A 22180-nucleotide genomic window follows, 5' to 3' on the forward strand; every position below is an offset into this window, starting at 1 on the left:
AGATATGCTCCAGAGAGAACAGGAATGAAGGTCAGTAGGAACAAGGCAGAATACATGTTTGTGAATGAGAGAGAGGTCAGAGGAATGGTGAGGATATAGGGAGTAGAGTTGGTAACTCAGTACAGATTAACAGGGAGTGTGGAAGAAAGGTGAGGAGGAGAGTGCAGGAAGGAGGGAATGGGTGGAGAAGAGTGTCAGGAGTGATTTGTGAGAATATCAGCAAGAGTGAAAGGGAAGGTCTACAGAATGATAGTGAGACTGTGAGCTATGTTATATGGATTGGAGACGGTGGAGCTGACCAAAAAATAGGAGACAGAGCTGGAAGTGGTAGAGTTGAAGATGTTAAGATTTGCATTGGGTGTCATAAGGAATGACAGCATTAGGAACGAGTACATTAGAGCAGGCATGACAAACATTCGGTCCCCGGGCCTCATGCGGCCCGCATGACAGATCCTAGTTAGCACTGAACTTGTACAAAATGATTACTATAGTTTGTGATTGAATCATTCTGCATCTTTGGCGTTACTTATTGACTTTTCTTACTTCTGACTTCTGACAAAAGCGCGTTTTCCCATGGCATTACGGTACCGGAAACGTCATCTGCTGGTATAGCCATGAGCCTTGACCAAGCTTGTATGCTTACCTGCCACCCTCTTATGTGCAGATCCGTAAGTTGGCATTAAGAGTACTGTCTATGTTCGGAAGCACTTACCTTTGTGAGCAATTATTTTCGTTAATGAAAGCTACCAAAAACCCACATCGCTCAAGACTTACTGTCAAGCACCTTCCATCCCTTATAAAAGATTTCAAGCCTGATATTGACGAACTGGTTACTAACAAGAGATGCCAAGTGTCGGAACAAAAGAAATAGATCTCACGCTGTAAGACCCCTATATAAGCAATAAATATAATATAATGAATATAATAATATAAGGACCTAGCTAAGAGGCTAAGACTCTAATTGTATGCTGTTGTACGGACAGTGTATGAAAATAAATTGATTTTCTTTGAACTTTAAGTGTTACATTTTTTAAAGTTTTCAGTGTTAGAAAGAAAGCTACAGTAACTTTGTATAATAGTATAATAGTATTTGTTACAGTGCGGCCCGCTGACGCACGTATGGCAGTTGAAGCAGCCCACCAATGGTAGTGAGTTTGACATCCCTGCATTAGAGGGTAAGCTCAGGTTGGACAGTTGGGAGACAAAATCTGGACATGTGCAGAGAAGAGATGCTGGGTATATTGGAAGAAGGATGTTAAGGATGGAGATGCCAGGTAGGAGGAAAAGAAAAAGGCATAAGAGAAGGCTTAGGGATATGGTGAGAGAGAACATGATGGTGGTGGGTGTAATGGAGCAAATTGAAAAGTACAGGAACATACGGAAAAAGATGATCTGCTGTAGCGACCCATAACGCCGAAAGAAGAAGAAGAATCTGATCAAAGAATAATTATGTAAGCATAATACATATCATTAGCCAAAAATTAGCGCTCCTAACACTTAATGGTGATTTCACATCACTCAGACACCTATTCACAAACTAATCTTTAAGGCCTTAGCTATTATCGTTGTAATCTTTTTAACTTTGTACTATAAGCACATGGTGACAGGGTAAAACTTGGATTCTACTGTCCTGGGATAGTATTTTCATTCATACATGTTCGATATCCACTTAGTCAATACAGAATGACAGTTTTGTGTCAAGAAAGACACAACCCTTCACAGGACATTCACAACCCTTCCCATTTTCATTTGTGCTAGGACAATTTAAGCCTTGTGATGGACAGGCATCCAGTTCAGGGTTGATTCCTGTGTTGTACTCAATACTGTGCTGGATTAAGCAGATTTGAGAATATGTAGTTGTATTATGGTACAACAAATTAAAAGATGCATTAAGTTATTTGCAGCATCATTAAAATAAATGGTATTTTTTTTTAATGGTATTTCTCTTTTGTCCTTTACTGAATATATAAATGTTTTGCAGTTCTTACCGGGAAACTGATTTCCTCTTCCATGACCTTTTCTCCAACCACCTATTGGGCAAAGAAAAATGTTTTTTTTTAATACACAAATGAAAATGTTAATTATGGATGGTCTTGACACATCTTAAAAATGACCAACAATTCAAAATGTTTAATTTTAATAGTAATAATAATGTTGTAGAAAAAAAAAGATGTAAAACACATATAACCATGGTTTTCTCACCTTGAATCTAAGGTCGCCTGGAAACCCTGAACTGAAAAAACTGCTAAGAAAATGGATGAATGTTCTAGTTTCTGGTAAAGTGGACAATAAGATGATGAAGATACATAATACAGAGATATTGATTGTCAAATCATCAGTCAAGCCGAATATACATTCTTCTGTGTATCCATTCCTTGAATGTGCTTTTTCATCAGGGACTTCTGGAGAGCTTGGACTTATTCTAGCAACATCAGATGAAAGGCAGAAACAAACTCTGGGCTGGACAACTCACACAGACGCCTACACTGCACACATAATAATACTATTACTACAACCGGTAAAAATATACTGGCCACTTTAACTAATTGTGCTATCATGCAGTATGGAAAAATATACAATAATGTATTTACCTTTTTGATGTGTGACAACATTAATTTGAAAATATAACTTACAGAAACAGCATAGCAGAATGCTTACTTAAAATTGGTATGCAGGACCTACTTGCAAGGCTAGATTTACTTTTTGATTAAATAATAATTTAATATGGTTGGTGATGTACAATGACTGTTTCACATATATTGAATTATTTTTGTAGAAGTGCTTTGTGAAATACTTCAGATGATTACAGTGTGAAGGGGAATTGGCAATTTAACACAGTTCAATACGTGAGGTAGATCTTAAGATGCACTGGCAGGCAGCTTTGTTGCGTTATGCCACATAAATATGTAAGTTAGTACTTAGATGGTAGTATGTTTCACCTGAATGCTAGAGAGAAGTCGATCCATTACTTAAAAGGGATGTCTGACTTTAAATCCATAGGCAGTGTACTGAAATGGGTGCTGGGAAGGTGCTAGCAGTAAAAGCCCAGAGATGAGGTACTGTATATTTCAGTAGGTAAGCCAGTCTAGCTAACAAGGAGCTAAACTTTGTGTTCAGGAAGTGACTATAAAGGTTTGTTTATAATTTGTGTGCCTTTTGTTATCCAGTTTTCTTTACTTTTCCATTTTAATAGTTCTTTGTAATTAAAACATTTTTTAACATCTTATGTCCAAATAAATATCAAACTGGACTCGTCTGACAACACAGTGGTGCTGTATAAGAAGACTCAGAGTAACCTTTACTCCCTGAGGATGTGTACTGCAAGCTCCTGGAAATGTTTCACCAGTGCGTCATAGCCAGTGTGTTGTTCTATGCTGTGATCTCCAACTTAAATCGCCTGAACAAAACTGTCAGTAAAGCCACCTCTGTCATAGAACTGTCTCTGAACGCACTGGAGGCCGTTGTGAAAGAGAGGATGGTGGCAAAATTGGATGCCATCATGAAATATTCTGACCATCTCCTCCAGGATGCGCTTTCTTGGAGTACTTTCAGGTACAGGCTGATGCCTTTATGGTATAATAAGTTGAAGTTCCAATAAGCACTTCAATGCTTCCCCCCCAAATTTTTTCCTTCGTTTTGACCAAAAGCCATAGGAAGATAGTACAAACTTTAATTTACTACAGTTATTTTAGCATAATATTTATTGTATTACATGTTTTAATTCTATTATTGTCTATTATTGTATTTCGAGTCAGCACCTGTGTATTTAATGTTTTTTGCTACAGTACGCATTTCAGCTTAGGGATTTTAAAAGTACACTTAATCTTGCCTAAGTGTCATTTTCAAACACCACTCAAGAGTGTCTCCAAGAATTTACAACAAATTGACTGCTTAGTGGGAAAGAACCAAGTATACAGTTGGGATGAGCAATGCTACACATATACAAAGTCCACTTCTAGACTGGTATATGACATTTTGAGGGATTATACTTTAAAAAGATCCAACAGCCCTTGTGATAGCCTAAAATTAACCAACAGTAGATGTTGTAACATTATACATGAAGGCAACTCAAACAGGGAAGCAAGAAGGGATGACTAACTAAGCAAAAACAAAAATCATCTCTTTCAGTCTCCAAGTAAAGTTTACCTGACAAAACAGCTGATGATTATCTTCAGAAACCAACAAAAGACAGCAGCACGTGGAGGAGGTTTCCTGCTGCAACTGCAGAGAAAATAGATGTTATTTTTTTATCAACAGTACACACTTTAAATTGAGTGTTAAAAATTAATCTGTTCTCCCACTCCTTCAATTTCATGGAATTTAGTTCTTAAAAACCTTTCATTGGTTTCAAGGAATCCTCAATCATCAACAAACTCAATTTAAAATTATCTATGAATTATGTGTTACCTCCCATAAATGATATGCTTGTGGACTGTCATCTGACCCTAAGTGTCACTTTTGCTCCCTGAACACCCCAGGTACATTTATGCATACATTACGGGACGGTCCTTCTGTGTTTAGGTTTTTGGTCTGGGGTGTCTGATTCTCTTACTTCCATACTCTCTATTAGACTCCCTCTGCTTCCCCACATTTTCCCACTTTTAGACTTTCCCTTTATTTCATTTATTTGTTATCAAGAAGAGGTTATTTGCATTAGAGACAATCGCTAGCAAAATTGCAATTGTCTGTCACTCCAAATTCTTATTCTTTTCTGTGTAGAAGTCTTCCTTCTTATTCTCATCCTTTTGGAGTTGTCAGTGGCGGTGATCAATGAGGCCTCTGACTTACATGATAAATGGTTGGATATGGTACAGCTGGTCTGAGCATGGAAGCATCCAGGACCAGGCCACAACCCCACTCTTTAGCTCATTTTCTCTTTAATGGGGTCAATGCTGTGCTGTTACCCTCAATTGTGGGTTTTCATGGGCTCCTTTATTTTTTTGTTGCCGCTATTGATTTTAATGTAGTAGTGTTGGGTTGTGTTAGGGCAGGGGTCCTCAATCACGGTCCTGGAGAGCCGCAGTGGCTGCAGGTTTTTGCTCCAACCCAGTTGCTTAATAAAAAGCACTTATTGCTAAAGTAACACTTCTGCTTCACTTTAGTGATTTTGAGCCCATATTGCTTAATTTTGTCTTAAACAGCTATTTTAATTGCTCCTTATTATCAATAACATGCAAATGACAAGAGAGAGCAGCATTTCTCCATTTAGCTTATTTACATTTACACCTGTGTGTATTTATCTGCACTATTGGGTTTAATTAAATACTTGGAAGAAAAATGAAGAGAAAAAAGTGAAGGACTGAGAATTACTCGTCCATTTTAGCCTTCAAATCATTTGCATGATAGAAAGGGAAAGAAAATCTAGGATATGAGAATGACCTGACATAGCAAAGTTAATTTAATTTCATAGCTTGTTAGTGCTTTATTGGCAAGAATTGCTTTCTAATTAAGCAACCAGGTCAGAACAAAAACCTGCAGCCACTGCGGCTCTCCAGGACTGGGATTGAGGACCCCTGTGTTAGGGGATAGTGGGTGCAGGGTGGTCACTGACCAGGGTGTTTTATTTTATTGTAATTTCCATCAGAATGGTTTATGTTCCCCTTTAAAATGTTTGCTTTGTATTTCAATTAAAATATGATCATAAAAAAATTAAATAATCTGTACAAACGACAAGATACTGATAACATGACTGTTTAATACTTTGAAAAAAGCTAAAATTGTTTTTGTGGGAATAAATCTTTGACAAATAATCAACATCAGGTAGAATCATTCGCTTTATTTAGGAAAGAATTGCAGAAAGTTAATAAAAATAAAGGGACTCTCATTAGCTGCATTGCATATGTAAAGTTCATAGCCCTCCGCTCAGTTTTGGGTTATTTAAGCCTACTAACTGCCTTTGTTAAACGCCTTTAATGGAATTTGTTTGTCTGTATTTGTCAGCTCTTCTGAGGTGATATGCAAGTACAAGTTTTGTTGTACTAAGTACACATCACAATAAACCTGACTATTTCAATGCCACTCATATACTGTAGTTCTGTCAGTAATTCTTAAATTAAGAAAGATGTTTTAGCCTTTTCAAGTACAAAACACAATATACTGTATAAGTAGAATTGTAAGCTAAAATAAACTGATAAAAACTCTAAAAGAACTTTGTGACAATGTTTCCTTGTCATGTCATGTGTGACTGCTTCTCCATCTATGCTGCTAACATCGACGTCTGTCACATGTCTGCATTTGGTGACTTTTTTTTTCAATCAAATTTTTCTTAAACATGTTCAATGAGTATATAACAGAAGAATATGATTTTTTTTGTTTTCATCAAAAAGAAGAAAAAACATCAAAACTCCCAGCCACCCTTCTAGCCTTGAGAACATTAATGAAAGGTAAAAAAAAAAATAAAATAAAAAAAAAAACAGAAAGGGACATCAGCGCAAAGTTGGCCAACTAACAGAGGAGACTGAAGTACAATGAAAAAGGAAGAGGAAATGTCATTGGTGGGCAATGACTAAGCTAACTCTGAAATTATAGAGCTGGATGAGCTGTTGATCTGCGACAAAAAAAGTTCCAAGAGGGCAAAGTTAAAGGAGGATGTCTTCCAGTGAGGCACAGAGTCATGATTTTCAGCGGGAGGCCAATAATAGTTTTGAAGCAGTAGTAGCCTGAGCGAGGGAGAGAGAGTGGAGAAAGGCAAAAGAAGGAAAATCCTCAGGTGACAAGAGAACATGCACAGACAAAAACTGAAGAGACAGATGTGGCCACAGAGGACCAAAGTGGAGCATCTAACTAGCACTGCCAGAACATGTGGAAGAAAGTGCCAGTGGCAATTCATGAAGAAAGACGACAAAGCAGGTCAAGAGCTAAGCCTATTAAAATGTCTGTGTCCTCAAGAAATTTTAAAAACATCACCTATGTTCTCGGCAAGCAAAATATGAAGGATTTAGATACTCACACTCAATCTATTCTCTAGTATATTTCAAAATCCTTACTATACATAAAGTGTGACATTTATGGGTTAAACTTCATCCAATTCCAAAACTACAAATAATTAATGAATGAAAAGTAAAAAGCAAATATTAACATCATATACTTTACAAAATTGCTATAACCTGGACTCTAAATCATGACGTGTCAATGGCAGATTGCTGAAAAGGCAGAAAACCACCAAAATTTGTAATTATGTGTAAATGGGCCCATTATAACATAAGAAGCTAAATGTATGTTTAATATAACTTTGACTGTATTAAACATCTCAGTTCATTTTCTGAAGCCCTTTTTCCTAAAGTGGGCCATAGTGGCAGCAGGCCAAACAGGTGAGTCCAGATTTCCCTGTCCCCAGCTACAGACTCCATTTCTTCCTGTGGAATTCCAGGTATTCAGAAGCCAATCGTGAGATATCATCGTCTGCCACAGGATCTCTGCCCTGTTATTCTTCACTGACACATTCTAGTCTATATGCATGTGTGTGTGTCCTCTGTGGCACAGGAGTGTAGAGTTGCCTAACATCAGTGAGTAACAGTAGATATGTATGATATTTCAATAATTGCCTTTAAAAAACTACTAAATACTCATTATTTTAACATGACTTTCTCATAGCTTAATTTTAGTTTAACCTGATATTCTTTATATGCATTTAACTATCGTTATCATTCTTGCTGGCTCCAAAATCTGTGCTAAACCCTACTTTCTCTGCTGTTCTTTTTCCGGTTTTCTGTGGTGCAGATCGCCACCTGATCAAAGCACTGTGATGTCCCTACATTGATGGATTGAAAGCCAGAGGTCCACATGAGCATCATCATCGAATTCATAACACGTAAAGCCTCAAAACTATGAGGGCCGATTGAGATCATTTATGTTAGGTAGAATGCCTAGAGGGATCTGGGTGGTCTTGTGGCCTTGGAACCCCTACAGATTTAGTTTGTTTTTTTCTCCAGCCGTTTAGAGTTTTTTTTTTTTGCTTTTTCTATCCTCTCTGGCCATTGGACCTTACTTTTATTCTATGTTAATTAGTATTGCCAAATTTTATTTCTGTATTTTTTCTTTTTTCTCTTTCTTCATCCTGTAAAGCACTTTGAGCTACATCTTTTGTATGAAAATGCGCTATAGAAATAAATGTTGTTGTTGTAATTGTTCTGTTTCACACTCATACCTTCCAGTAAGCTGGCATCTCTAAGTTCATCTGGAGGGTGGTGAGCTACTAAAACGGCTTAACATTGCTGTTTTGAGTTGAACCTGGGTGGGTTATGTGGGCTGCCTGACCATTAGGTGCTTCTCACTGTGATAGGAGGACTGCAGCTGCTGAGGAGACCGGAGAGAAGAAGGACGTTGCACTGGCCTCAGTTGAAGGGAGGAAGACCTGATGACTGCGTTTTATTATTGGATTATTTGTGGACTTTTAACTCATGGACTGTTCCTTGATTTTTTTGGAATATTTATTTATGGAAGATCTGTTTGCACTGCACTTTTGAACACTTGGTTTCGTTTTTGAAGTACTTTGCACCAACCCCTTTCTGACTGTATATGAACTCATCTGCTTGGCTTATCTATCAATGGTCCGAGGTTCCAGAGGCTCCCAGAAGTGAGCAGGGAGCATGGAGCCGATCCAAACCATCACAGCAGGGAAAACCCATCCTGGGCAGGGTACACACTTTTTTTATTCTGTACTGTCATGAGAGTCGTTGCAAACCTTTCTCTGTCTGACATTTCAGCCTAAACCTGTTCACCTTGGGAGACCATACCAGAAGCATAAAACTACAACTACGACCTAACTTTGAGCATCCCTAAGGTGCACAAGCCCTACCACCACAGCCTAGGTGATGGCCCAAGGTGAGGCTGTACTAAGTGGAGTATTTTTAAATCACAGAAGATACAATGAAAGATTAATAAAATGATAATATGTACATGAAAACAGACTAACATAGAAACCCAAATAAAACATTTTAGGAAGAACAGAATCAGAATCTTACCTTTAACCGATATATTTTATTCTTGAAGTCAATATAAGCCAAAACAATTATAGCTTTGAAAAGATAGATGTAGATTTCAAAATTCTTAAGTTGACCAAATGCAACTTAATGAAAGACAGGATGCAGCTTAATATAACTTTCTTAATATAGCAGTAAATTCCATAAATAGAGAGGATACATTGTGACCCTAATGATCCTTTCAATGGACTAATGAGAATAACATTAACTCCTGGGTTAAATGCAGGAAAGCGTGCGTGCCTATTTAGGCTCATTGTTTTTTAATATGTGAAAGGAAACATTCATTTTAGATGCTTCAACTTTTTAATTCATAAATTAAAAATGCACAATACATTTAGGGCTAATTTTGAAAGGCATTATTAAGAATCAAATGCATTAAACACATCCACTTACAGGAAATACATTGTAAGAAAAATGAAAAAGTCAAACTTGCTAGTTGTTACAAATCCATAAGAAATATTCCAGAATTGTTGATGAAGTGCATTACTTTTCTTATTGTCAGAATAAACCATAATGAAGCCAGCACTATAGATCACATGTTCTCTATGGCTTACAAAGTTGTCATCATTCTTTCATTTATTAGAAAATGTTTTTACCCACATCACAGAGAAAAGTGCATATATATATATATTAATTTGAATAAAATGCAAGCTTAAATCAGGTGAGAGTATCAAAGCTCGGTAACATATGAATTTAAAAGTCACATAGTCCAACAGGGATATTCATCAAAATACTAATAGCTAATAAGAGATGTAATTTTGCTTCACTTCTCATTGTATCCATAAATGACTAACACAGTACTACTACTCTGCTACTATTACCACCAAAATACAAGTTAAGATGAGATCCTCCCAGAGTAAAATATAACCATGGCCTAATACTATAATATCAAGTACATTAGCATACTAAATATTAGTATATATCAGTAAACTAATCTTTATATATATATATATATATATATATATATATATATATATATATATATATATATACACGCTACCGTGGCTGTTTGTTTGTCTGTCCAGGATTTTAAATTACCAGTAGCTCGTAAACCGTTTGACCTATTGACCTGAAACTTGGTACACATATACTTCGTGATGTCTACTATCCGCTTTTGGGTTGACGATTGACGGTTAATCCTTTTTTTTATTTTTATTTTATTTAACTGTAGAATCAACTCTCAGCAGCGGCCAACAGGGTGGGTGTGCAGCACATGCATATGGGTGCCATTCTCATCCATACCACCTTCGCCGTCACTTCCCCTACCTCTTCATATCTTAAATTATTCCTGAGGCAGATTGAAGACTTAAGTGCAAGCTTAAGTGAAAAATTAAAGAAAACATACTAAGTAATTGCAACAGAAACACTGACTTAATCAGTTTTAACGCAAAAAGATGCCAACGAAAGAAGAGAAGACGTGGCCCGCTAGGGTGGAGAAAAGAAGAGCTGCTCAGGAAGCAGCAAGCACATCAACTACTGAGCAAATGAATGCTAAACGTGCAGAGAAAGAGAAGGAAAACTAGGAATGCGCAAGTCAAGTGTATTCACTACATGTTATCGTGTAGTGTGCCCTTACTGGTGTTAGTATATTAGTATACTATAATGTTTAAATCAAGTCTTTTTATAGATGATCTTTATTTTTTTTGATGACAGAGTGGAATTACCTATTAAGTAAAGTCATTATGTATTTAAATTGCACAACAAAATGTACATACCAATCTCATCATGCCAGTAAAGTAATTTATTTTACCAACATATCCAGTGTCATGGATTCCCTCACATTTAGCTTTTCCTTTCTTCTCTGACTAAAGATTATCCACTGTACAGCACATAGGCCATTCACATTTATTACACATTTTATGCTCAGTCAAATCATGTTTCATTTCAAGGACATGCCATATGCTGAAGTGATTAACCTAATATGTTAAAGATGCATATTAGCCCTACTCTAGCATGGCTGTTTTGACACAGATGAGAAACACACCTTGAATATCAGATATTTTCATTTTCGCTGCAGCAGATTGAAACAGATTTTCTGTCTTTCTTTATCAGACAATATGATTGCAAAGGTCATGAGGGTGTTATTAAGCACAGTAGGATATGCATAAAATGAACAATGCGGGAGAAACTGTATAAACGGAGATAAAACCATTGTGTTTATATCTTTAGTCCTGAAACCACATACAGCTCATTTATATGCAAATCAAGAACAGCCTTCTGTGTATATAAATGCATTCATGCCTCCTTTATTTATCCATTGTGATTCAACAGGCAGTCGATCCTGATGAATTGGGAAAATAATTCTTTACATTTTTATTTAAAATGGCAAAGGCAAAACTTCACATAAAGTAATTCTTTACATTTCATTTAAAATGACAACAGACAATTTGCACATTAAAATATGAAAAGTTAATTAGGAATATAAGAATCCCAGATTAAGCGCCTACATACAAATACCTGTCAAAACAAGTAAATAAAGCCCATTGGACTTGCAGAATGGGTAAAAACACATTTGCTGCACGTCTTTGGTGGGAAGTGTTTCATCAGGATTTCTAAAGTCCATAAAAGTACCTACTAGTGGTGAGGTGGCACATCTTTGGTGAATCTGAAATATTCTAATGTCAATATCTTTCATATCAGAACATATCTTGCACATATTCAATTTTAACAGGATGTAATTTTATGACATTCTTTCCAGTTAAACTGACAAGGTTAGTGTAAGGCTTTAAACGAGACATTTCTTGCAAAAGAGGGTACTATCACAATCAGATCGACATGTAAAAATACTGTTTTTTAAGGGGGAAATATGCTGATGAGACTCCTGTAGTAGATATGGGCAGCAACTGTAAAACAAAAAAGGAAGAAAAGTAAACAGGCACTGTCTCTGAACTCACACATAATAACGCATGTAATTTATATAGTGCTGAGTGCTAGAATGTGCCCTCTGCTCTTTATATGTCTCTTTTAGGTGGCTCACTATCCTTATATCATTGTCACACTACATGGAATTTTTGAAATTTTTATAGGTGCCCCTGCTGCTGGTGTTGGGATGCCTGCTCATTCTATGGGTGACACATCCATGGCTAATGCACGTATCCAGTGCTGTTAGAATACTGTATATAGGATCAAATCATAAATAACATTTTTTACAAAAATAATTACAAATTGATTTAAAATAAAAACATAAGTGAAGTATATAAAGCAAAGAACAGGATGTTAAATGTCCATATTGCATGGAAACTGCAAAATAATGGCTGCTTCACCCCACAAAGACCTGATAGGTGGAAACATTTAACTATCACTTTAATGAGCATTAACATCTTACATTACTGAAAAACAAAATGGAATAATTGTTAGGGATGATCGTCAAAACAAACAAACAAAAAGTTATTTCTATTGGATTAGATAAAAGAAAAAACATTTTGAATCAAAAATAGTAAAAGATGTAAAAGTGATACTCCAATTTACCAACTTACCAACGGCAATTTACCACGGCTAAAAGTAAAATAAAATCCAAAATAATATACTAAATTCATAATGAAAGAATTCAAAGAATCAAAGCAAACAAAAAGTCAAAACACAGAAAACAAAATACAGCCAACAACAACATACTAAACTTCAATCCTAAACTAAACATTAGGCCCTAAACATAAAGGTTAGAGACCCTAAGCTTATTACTAAAAAAACAGCATAAAAGAGAGCAGAGAATGCAGTCAGAAACTGACCAATGACACTGCCAAGATGTTGTGGCTGAGTGAGATAATTATATTTCTTAAGTGCTAAAATTAAAATGATTATAGCAACTGCAGGCAATTACCAAATCAAGGGAGTCTCACCTCTTCATTTGAACAAACTGAAGCTGATTTAGTATTAATAAAAAACAATTGACTGAATGCCTTAAATATGTTCTTTACTGCTTTTCATCTGAGAAGTAACTACTGTGAAAACACAGTTTAATAGTCACTTCTACTCTGATTCATCCTTTCCAAAGACAGCTTCTTGGATTTCTTTTCATCATATTTCTAGAATTCCTCTCACACCTCCCAATGGCCTCTCATCCCACTGATGCAATTTTTTTCTTTTGTGCCCATTGCTGATGGCTAATGCTCAACTTCCTAAACCCTATCTGAACTGAAGCTGGGTAAATGTTCTGAATTTTAATGGATAGTATGTTCGTTGATCTCTTCCCTTATTTATTACATGGAATTATACGCATAAATCTGCCTTCTAATCAAAGTGAGTTAATTTGAATTTTTGTTCTGCCAATTTATTTCTGTGTCATGGTCTGATAGTGCAACTCATAAATAAAAATTCACTGTAAGAGATTAGGATTTTTATCACAGCAGTAGAAATGAGTCCTAAATGACAAACAGACTTCTTGTGGTTACCCAAAAAACAAAAAGACAATAAAAGTTTCCTAAATTCAAAACGCTAAACATATTTGTAATTTATTTAAAGAAATGAAAAAAATTTAAGAATTTCAAAAAGTAATAACTAAACAGTGGAAAATATACATAAAACACTATCAAGAAACTAAAAGAAAAACTGAGAAATTTAAATAAGTAAACAAAAAAAAAAAAATTTTGTAAAGACATAATTCATAAATTAAGCAAATATCAAAGATTCATTAGAGAAATGAAAAAGAGTATATATTCATGAGGCATTAAGAATTTCTAAAGAAAGCTAAATATCTTCAACAGTATATCTCTTCTAAGAAATGATAAACCAAACTATTACATTCATAGCTAAAGATACCAAAAAAACAGTAAACGAGCACAGAAGTAGCCAAAAACACAGAGTGCTAATGCCACTGCCACTTATTGAGACACATGAGGCCTTATATAGTCCTCTCAGGTAACTGATGGCCCTAATGCCCACAACATTGACAGTCTTAATCCCAACTGAGGTCCTGTTCCTGCAGACAAAAAACAAAACAAAAAAGAAAAAACAAAGCAAATAAAAAGGAACAAAAAACAGGACAAGGAACCCTTTGTTATGGAAATGCTATTTAAATGTCTTATTAATTTAGCCTTTTTGTTGTTTCTTAAATATAATTTTTTTATTGAACAAATTTACTGTTTAACAGAAATAATTTTATTTTAGTAATTTTTGGTTTGGACATGCGCAGAGGAGAGATGCTGGGTATACTGGGAGAAGGATACTAAGGATAGAGCTGCCAGGCAAGAGGAAAAGAGGAAGGCCTAAGCGAAGGTTTATGGATGTGATGAGAGAGGACATGCAGGTGATGGGTGTAACAGAACAAGATGCAGAGGACAGAAAGATATGGAAGAAGATGATCTACTCTGGCAACACCTAACGGGAGCAGCCGAACGAAGAAGAAGTATTTTATACTGTTGTATAAAATATTACCATGTTATTGCTGTTACAGTATGTCAGTCATGTACTGTATATACTTTTGTCCTCTTTATGTTGACCACTAGGGGGACCCCAGGACTATATAAACCTGCAAAAGTCAGCATCGATGCTGTGGCAGTAGTGAAAATTATTATTCTTTGACTCACTTTTGAATATTTGGAATTCAGCTCTTGCAGGCATTCTTCTAAATTTCTAGTTTCAACATTGTTGCTTTCTTCTCTGGTATTTGGATGTTTGGATTACCGATGGGGTTTGTTTGCTTTGGTTAGGCATAAGCTTTGTTGATTTTCCTTTGATCCTCTTTTTTTGTACTTTTTGGTAATAAACTCTTTAATGATGGGGAAACTAATAAAAAGTAGTCAGATGATCACAATCTCCCATTTATATTTACACTGGCCGGTCCCTTGCCTCAGGGATGAGGCCTGTTTCTGAGACCCAGATATTGTGATATTTTGAGATGTGCTCCTTTATGCTATTTTGATGCTAGTGCTTACCAACGGCAGGGATATCAGAACCTACTAAAGGGAGCTCTGGCCTGGTACCATGGGGATAAATTTAGGACTGCCATTAAAAATTAGGCCAGGGTTAAGCTGAATATGATCCAAAGCACTTCAGCAGGGACATGATATGGAGCAAAGCCTCAAATGATTGAGAGAATCTACCATGGTAAAGAAAGAATAATAAAGAAAGACCATCAATTTCTCTGACTTAAAATGTAATTAATCTGCTTATAATCATGGGGGCCACAGCATTTACTAGGCACAAAACACAGTCTACTTATCTTATGGTATGCATTTTTCTGCTTTGTTCTATTTAAAGGTTAACACACTTCAGGATGACATAAAAACCCATCGAAATACTAATACATCTTGTACAGCACCATAAAAGTATGAAAACCTGTTTTTTTTCAAAGACCTCACATTTTTAAATGAACTTGCCTTCTTCATTCATGGCAAGACAATCTGAAAAAGCAGAAATTAATTATTATAAAAAGGTGAAAGGCTGAAGCATTAATAATAAAGAAAACAAGATGTGTCATTGATTTCAGTGTAAATACCCAATAAGATATTTCTCTCTGTGTCAAAGTGTTTGACATTCAATCGAATGGCTCCACATGAAAAGGCACTGCCTAAAGAGCCTCATAAAAGCGTCTGTTACACAAGAAGCTGGCCCAGATTCAGCAAGCGGAACAAATCTATGAGCGTGCTAACAGGTGTCAGACCTCACGCTTCATGAATCCCGCCATGGCTCCGGTATCTCCTCTGGCAAATGTGCTTTATTATAGACTGGTGATAATTAAGGTGTGCCACAGGGAGAAAGGCAAGCCTCTGGTGGCGCTGGATGCAAGATATGGCCAATTGCGAATGATTTCTTTTATGGTCAGGATACGTTTTTGAAAGGAAACCTGACTAGAGAAAAAGTGACTGGACTTTGAGGGCACCATGTCTTAAAATCCTTTTTACCCAAAGGTATGTCATACGCTTTAAAACTGAACATTTCTGACAGTTTTACCTCATTGAAGAAAAACTTTATCAAAATAATCTGTGTTACGAATTTAGTGTGTTTGTGTGTGTCCTGTTGTGAAGTGACATCACATAAACTGCTGCAAGGAAAGAGATTTAACAGAACATCTGTTATCTGGCTGTTCATTAACATAAATATGTAATTACATAATAAGTAAATCACCAGATTTAAAAACATTTTGCCTCATTACTTTCCTTGATGAGAAAAGCTGAGAACACTCAAAATGCTTTGTTGATTTTTTAACATCAATACAAAAGTTGAACCATTAAGCAGACTTCTAACAACCAAGCCACTCTGCACTAAGAAGGCTCTGCAGCAAAGAGAGCTCAGATAGGAAAATGCTTCATCTTTTACCAGATCGTACAATAGTCAAAAGTCTTCACAAAACGTACTGACAAATCCTGTCAATTTAATGTCTTGTCCTCAGATGTAATGATTGCCATACTTTTCTGGAGATGAAATCACATTGTCATAATAGTAACGCTAAATCGTGTCTTCTTCTTCTTCTTTTCCCACTTCTATCTGGGGTCGATGTGCTTGATCAGCCTTCTCCATACAGCTTGGTCTTGCACCTCTTTGGCAATCAAGCCCTTTTCCAACAAATCTTCTTTGACTTCATCCATTCACCTCCATTTTGGCCTCCCTTGCTTTCTCTTTCCCTCCAACTCTTTTGCCCACATAATGATAGTCTCTCCTCACCACGTGTCCTTATCACTTCATCCTACTTTCCTGGACTTTCTTAGGTATCTCTCACACTTTTGTTGTCTCATTTGTTATTCTGACCTTTTTTGCAACCCTATACATCCATCTCAGCATTCTCATTTGTGCCACATCTAACTTCTTCTCCTGCGCTCTCTTTACTGTCCAAGTCACACCTCCATACACCATTGCTGATCTTAGCAATGTCTTAAAAATGTTACCTTTAATCTTTGCCTCAATTCTTCAATCACACAATACCCCTGATACCTTACTCTAATTGTTCCATCCACAATGCACTGTATGAGTTATCTCTGCATCAATTTTTCTGTCTTGGGCTACTATTGATCCTAGATATTTAAACATTTCGACTTTTTTCAATAGCCCTCCCTGAAGGCTAACGTCTGAATCCTGATCATCATTAAACCTCATATATTTGGTCTTCATCCTATTTACCTTCAATCCTTTATCTTCCAAAGCCCTTTTCCGCTCTTCCAACTTCCTCTCCATTTCTTCTTTTTGGTGCTACACAACACAATGTCATCAGCACAAAGCATGCACCAGGGGGATCTGTTTCTTATCCCATGACTCAACACATTCATTACCAGATCAAAGAGATAAGGACTTCAAGATCCCTAGGGTAGACCTTCTCTAAGTGAAATTGTCTCTTAGTCCAACACTGCTTTTAATCCGAGTCCTCATTCTTCTCATTTTACATTATACTTTAGCAACCTTGAAGGTGCTCTTTGCAAAAATGAGCTATTAATGCAAAGTTTAACATGGGGACAGACTCTGCTAACTAAGGACACTAAAAAACAAAGGCAAACTGATCATTTTAGTTAGTCTTATACTTTAGGTGTTCTTCTGTGAGTCAAGTCTGAACAAAGTAAAGATAAAGGAAAGTACAATTTTAGAAGATCATTTTTCAAGACATTCAAAAGAGTTCAAAAGGATGTAAAGGTCTAATAAATGAAAAAACAAAAATCAAAAAGGCTAATAAAACACACATGGACAACACAGAGAAAATATTAAAGACAGAAAAGGCTAAATAAGGATCTAAAAAGCTAAGCTCTGTTGTATTTTATGCATTGTTAAAATGTACAGGATATCGTTTATACATAGCCTTCTTGTGTGTACATATAAAAAGTATTCACCCCCTTTGATTTTTTCACATTTTGTTGCTATATAACCATGATTTTCAGTAGATTTGTTTTCAGAAGAAAACTCTTGAATGTCAAAGTAAAAACAGATCTATGCAAAGTAGTCAAAACTTGTGAAAATAAATGGATGAATAGGTTTTGTTATTCATTCATTTTCTGTATATTGTAAAGCAGAAAAAAAAACAACATATCATGGTGTCCCTGGCAATTCTCATCCCTGCTGTTTAGCTTTGCTGATATTGTGGTGGAATTAAACTACACAGAATTATCTCTACAGATGAATGTTGCTTTCAGATGTCAATGTACTAATAGGCACAAATTAACCACACAATATAATCATGGCTATTTTGAGAAGAATTGTTAATTGAAATATTCAAATTTTGTTTCAGTTTAGGATTCCAAACAGGGTAATACAGGAGTAAGGCCTTCATCTGCCTTTACATTAGTTACATGCCTTCCAAAGTGTAAACACAGACCAATTTTCAATCCATGTTGGCATAGCGTATGTATTCCATGCAACATGTAAATGTGCAGTTTAATATGCATCAAGATGGAATGTTACGTTTAGCTTTTCAAATCATGGAGGACAACAGCAGTAAAATTAGTACCAGAGTGCAGGCTGTAGAGACCTGTCTACCTGCTTCAGTGGTCTCAAGGACTGGACGTCTGTAAGCTTTCTGGAATTTAATACAAATAAATCTATTCATTCTTATGGCATTACTCAGAAAACTCAAGGAGCCTGATTGATTAAAAATAAATCTGTATAACCGTCCTTGGAGTCATATTTAATGACTGCTTGAACTTTGAATTCCACATTCAAATGACTTAAGATTTAATCTGGTACTTCAGAATATTTGCCTTTGCTGCTTACAATAGTATGAGTTTTGAGGTGCTTGAGACACTATGGACTGATGTGCATTTATTTATCTTACCCTCAATCTTTATTTCAGCTGCAGATGAAACTCAAAAAATATTTTCTTTAGTTCACTGATTTAAAAAGACAGCTTTCTCTTCTGACAGACAAGATGAAATGCAGAAAGAAACACACCATGTTCAGCCTAAACCAACAGTCAGTAGAATTAGTCACACCCTCGTCGTCAGTCTCAAAGTCAACCATTTGCTCAGACTTTCTCTATATGCACATGATGGACCTCTGACTGGATTCTGAAGCTAAGAAGTATACTGTGACCAGAAGATCCCAAGAGAATCCCAACACTTTTTGTGTGGTAGTGAGGATCTAATTTATGGTAATTTTCGAATGTTTCTACCTGTATTCTGCTAGTATAAGTGTTCGTCTGTTGATGTTACTTTTAGTTTTTCACTTCAGCTGCTTTTTATTTTAGACGAGAGTGAGAGCTGTCACCCAGAGTTAGCTTGGGCTTTGTTTTGTAGAGTGTCATGGGATGAAAGTTGTGCTGTTCTGGTTGGGAAGGGTGAGCTAAGGTATACTTATCTTGCCACATGTAAAACTGCTAAAATGATCTGACGCTGGCCTTTTTACTATTCTAAAACCCCATTACACAGTTCTTGTCAAATCCACACTCAGCTTTGTGGCTTTTGTTTAATGAAGCTCCATTCCCGCATTGATTCGTGAGAGATTCATCTGTCCACAAAGGCAACTCAAGACTAATGAGTCAACGAGAAACCAGAGTAGTAACTAAAATTAATATGGAGATATTATTTGCCAAATTCAAAGCCCTGAATGGCAAAAAACTGTAATTCAGAACCAAGAAATACAAAACTAGAATATCAAAAGCGTTGATATTTAAACAAAAGAACAGCACAAAAAAAAAGCAACCACAGAACACAACAGCTAATTTTACTAATGCCATGGCGATTTAATTAGTAAAAGCTGAAATGGCCACAGCAACTGAAATTCACAATAAACATTCTGCACTGCAGAAAAAGTATATGCTATTAGTTATGAGACTGGGAAAAACCAGAAACACAAAACTAAATAAAAGCAATACAACAATAAGGGAGCAGAGGAAAATGTAAAATACAAGTAAAACATAAGTAGGCAGAGGGACAGCAACAACACTCACAGACCTGTGCTGTTACTTTCTACAGTTCTTTTGCCATGTACTACTCTTCTTTACAAGTTCACTTTTGTAGCTGTGTCGGAAACTGGAAATAACAGTTTGTCAAGGTCCTTCTGGTGTCTGTCAGTGATATATTTTCAGTTTCTATTTAGTGTATATCTATTGTATTCATTGTCATTCTGTTTTGATTTAGTGAATATCTATTGTTTTAATTGTAATAAAGCAAAACATGTCACCAAGGACAAAGATAGCAATAGCAATGAATGGGGTTGTGCCTTATCTATCTATGGTTAATGCTTTATTGTAGGACTGTGTTTATTCCTACAGGCAGTGTGGCGCCGAGACTAAAGTGAACTGATATAATAACCACAGTAAGCCCGAGCCCAGTAATCCTGAACTGAATTAAAATGGTTTGAGAATGTTATGTAACATGATCTTAAAGGATCTTAAAGGTGAAAGCATCCAGATTGCGTTTTTACTAACTTGTAAGTAAACTATTACTTATATTTTAATGCCAGTAATCAAGAGCAAATTACATTCTGGTTACGTATATAATGTGTGATAAAATCTGTTTTCAATTAGTTACAAAATTACTTTTTTTCAATGGTTTCAACAATTGCTTAATCACGATGTGAAATTAAATTTAATTGAGGGTAACTGAAGTTTTCATCTCAACGCAATAATTAAGTGAGGTTCAGGCAATAAAAACGAGTTAGTTCTGATAAAGTAGGAAGGTAATCTCACATCTTTGAAAAACATATGGCTCCATTTAGGATAATTTAATATGATTACAATTTATTTAAATTCCATTTATTTTCTGCAAAACTGTAACTACATAAAATAATACTGAATGCAGGTAAAAGTACTGTGGCATTTTTTCAACTTTAAAATAAAATATGGAATTTATTAAAGAACAAAAATCAAGAATCTCTAAAAGTTTATTGTAAAGATTTATTTGACTGAACTAGATGAACCTAAACAGACAATTCTTGAATCAACAAAAATCAGCAGTGTGACATGTCTACAATGAAGCTTTTAAAACAGCATTTAATTTGATGAGATAAAACGTACTTCTCTATAATAACCTGACTTAACACTGTTGTACATTCCGCTTCTTAATGTATATACAAGCAGAGCTGGTCCCAATGACATATGAACTAAGAAGTACACAGAGCAGCCTAAATGAACCCACAAAATATAAAGAATAAAGAAAAAAGAAGCATGTTGGATTGAACAATTCCAGGCAGTACCAAATCAGCTTGAACTGGGTACTACCTATGACTATGACAAAGACGTTACCCCTGAACAGTTAGAGGTCAGTCTTGAGCCAGTCTTGCAGGGTCATGTGTGATTTTCTAAGACTACACATCTAGGGACAGCTCACTAAAAATGTAGTAAGTAAAATCCTCTGCTGAAAAGGTTATACCCACAGCATTTCTTCCTAAACACCCACTTCTAATTTCTTCCAATACATGCACATTAAATGTTCAAGTTGAAGTGTTCAGTTTCTCCTGATGCATTAGACAAATACGTAAAATTACTATGGAAAGACAGAGAGAAATAAAAGACTCTAAACAAAAGACTTTACAGTGACATAAAATTGTTTTACTCTGATATGGCATGATTAGTAATTTCAATTGGATACAAATGTTAACTTCCTTCAGTTATTCATAAAGACGTGACATCAAAAGCTGGATGCTATGCGGCCTTGTGCATGGCTCTGCTGCTAATGCTGTCAGTGTTAGTAACATATTTACTGTTTCAGGTCAACTGAAAATAGAAATCTGCATGTCATTCGTTTTCATTTTCCTTCTGACAGGTCGAGATAACATACCATTTTGGTCCAATGCAAATTTTACAGTTCATCCATTTCTAAACATCACTGCCACTTCTTTCAACCTCACATTGACTCATAATTGGGAACAACAGAGACCACATACAGCACTGGCAGCAATGCATCATTCACAATGCATCATGTATGATTTATTTTACAGAAGGTTTTTCCCTTGTAATAAGTTATGCTTATTTTTATCACATATAGTGTGTTCTCTACACACATTTATGTTGAACAGAGGTCTTGTTGGGAGACGTTTCAACCATAAATGGTGTCTGTTTTGTAACCACAGTCTTGCTGTCAGTCAGACCATTGCTCTTTGGTGTTTGAAATCACTGCTCCTACTTTGTTTTACACCTTCTTCGAGTGTTGGGTTAGTCTGGAAATATCACAGTCAATGATCTGTCCAATTGTTTGCACTCACTTTTCATTAACATTCAATCATAGTTTTCTCCAGATGTATGTATTATACAGTACATCTGGTTCTTTGAGACTTGTCTTGAGCCTTGCAAAGAGGTCATTTGTCAAAACAGCTAACCAGTCCACTTTGTGTGCCAGCAGGATGGC

General features: G+C 35.9%; 1 protein-coding gene across 3 annotated transcripts in view; it reads right to left on the reverse strand.

The window, feature by feature from the left end:
- Positions 1–22180, reverse strand: part of LOC120523931 (cGMP-dependent 3',5'-cyclic phosphodiesterase) — a 798989-nt gene that overhangs the window by 97342 nt on the left and 679467 nt on the right. For all 3 annotated transcript variants that reach the window (XM_039745642.1, XM_039745643.1, XM_039745645.1), the window contains 2 exons: positions 4147–4221; positions 1989–2030 (listed from right to left, as the gene is read on the reverse strand). In XM_039745642.1, coding sequence (XP_039601576.1) covers positions 1989–2030; positions 4147–4221 — 117 coding nt within the window. The remainder of the gene's footprint in view (positions 1–1988; positions 2031–4146; positions 4222–22180) is intronic.

This window comes from Polypterus senegalus, chromosome 2 (genome assembly GCF_016835505.1).
Source record: "Polypterus senegalus isolate Bchr_013 chromosome 2, ASM1683550v1, whole genome shotgun sequence".
NCBI lineage: Eukaryota > Metazoa > Chordata > Cladistia > Polypteriformes > Polypteridae > Polypterus > Polypterus senegalus.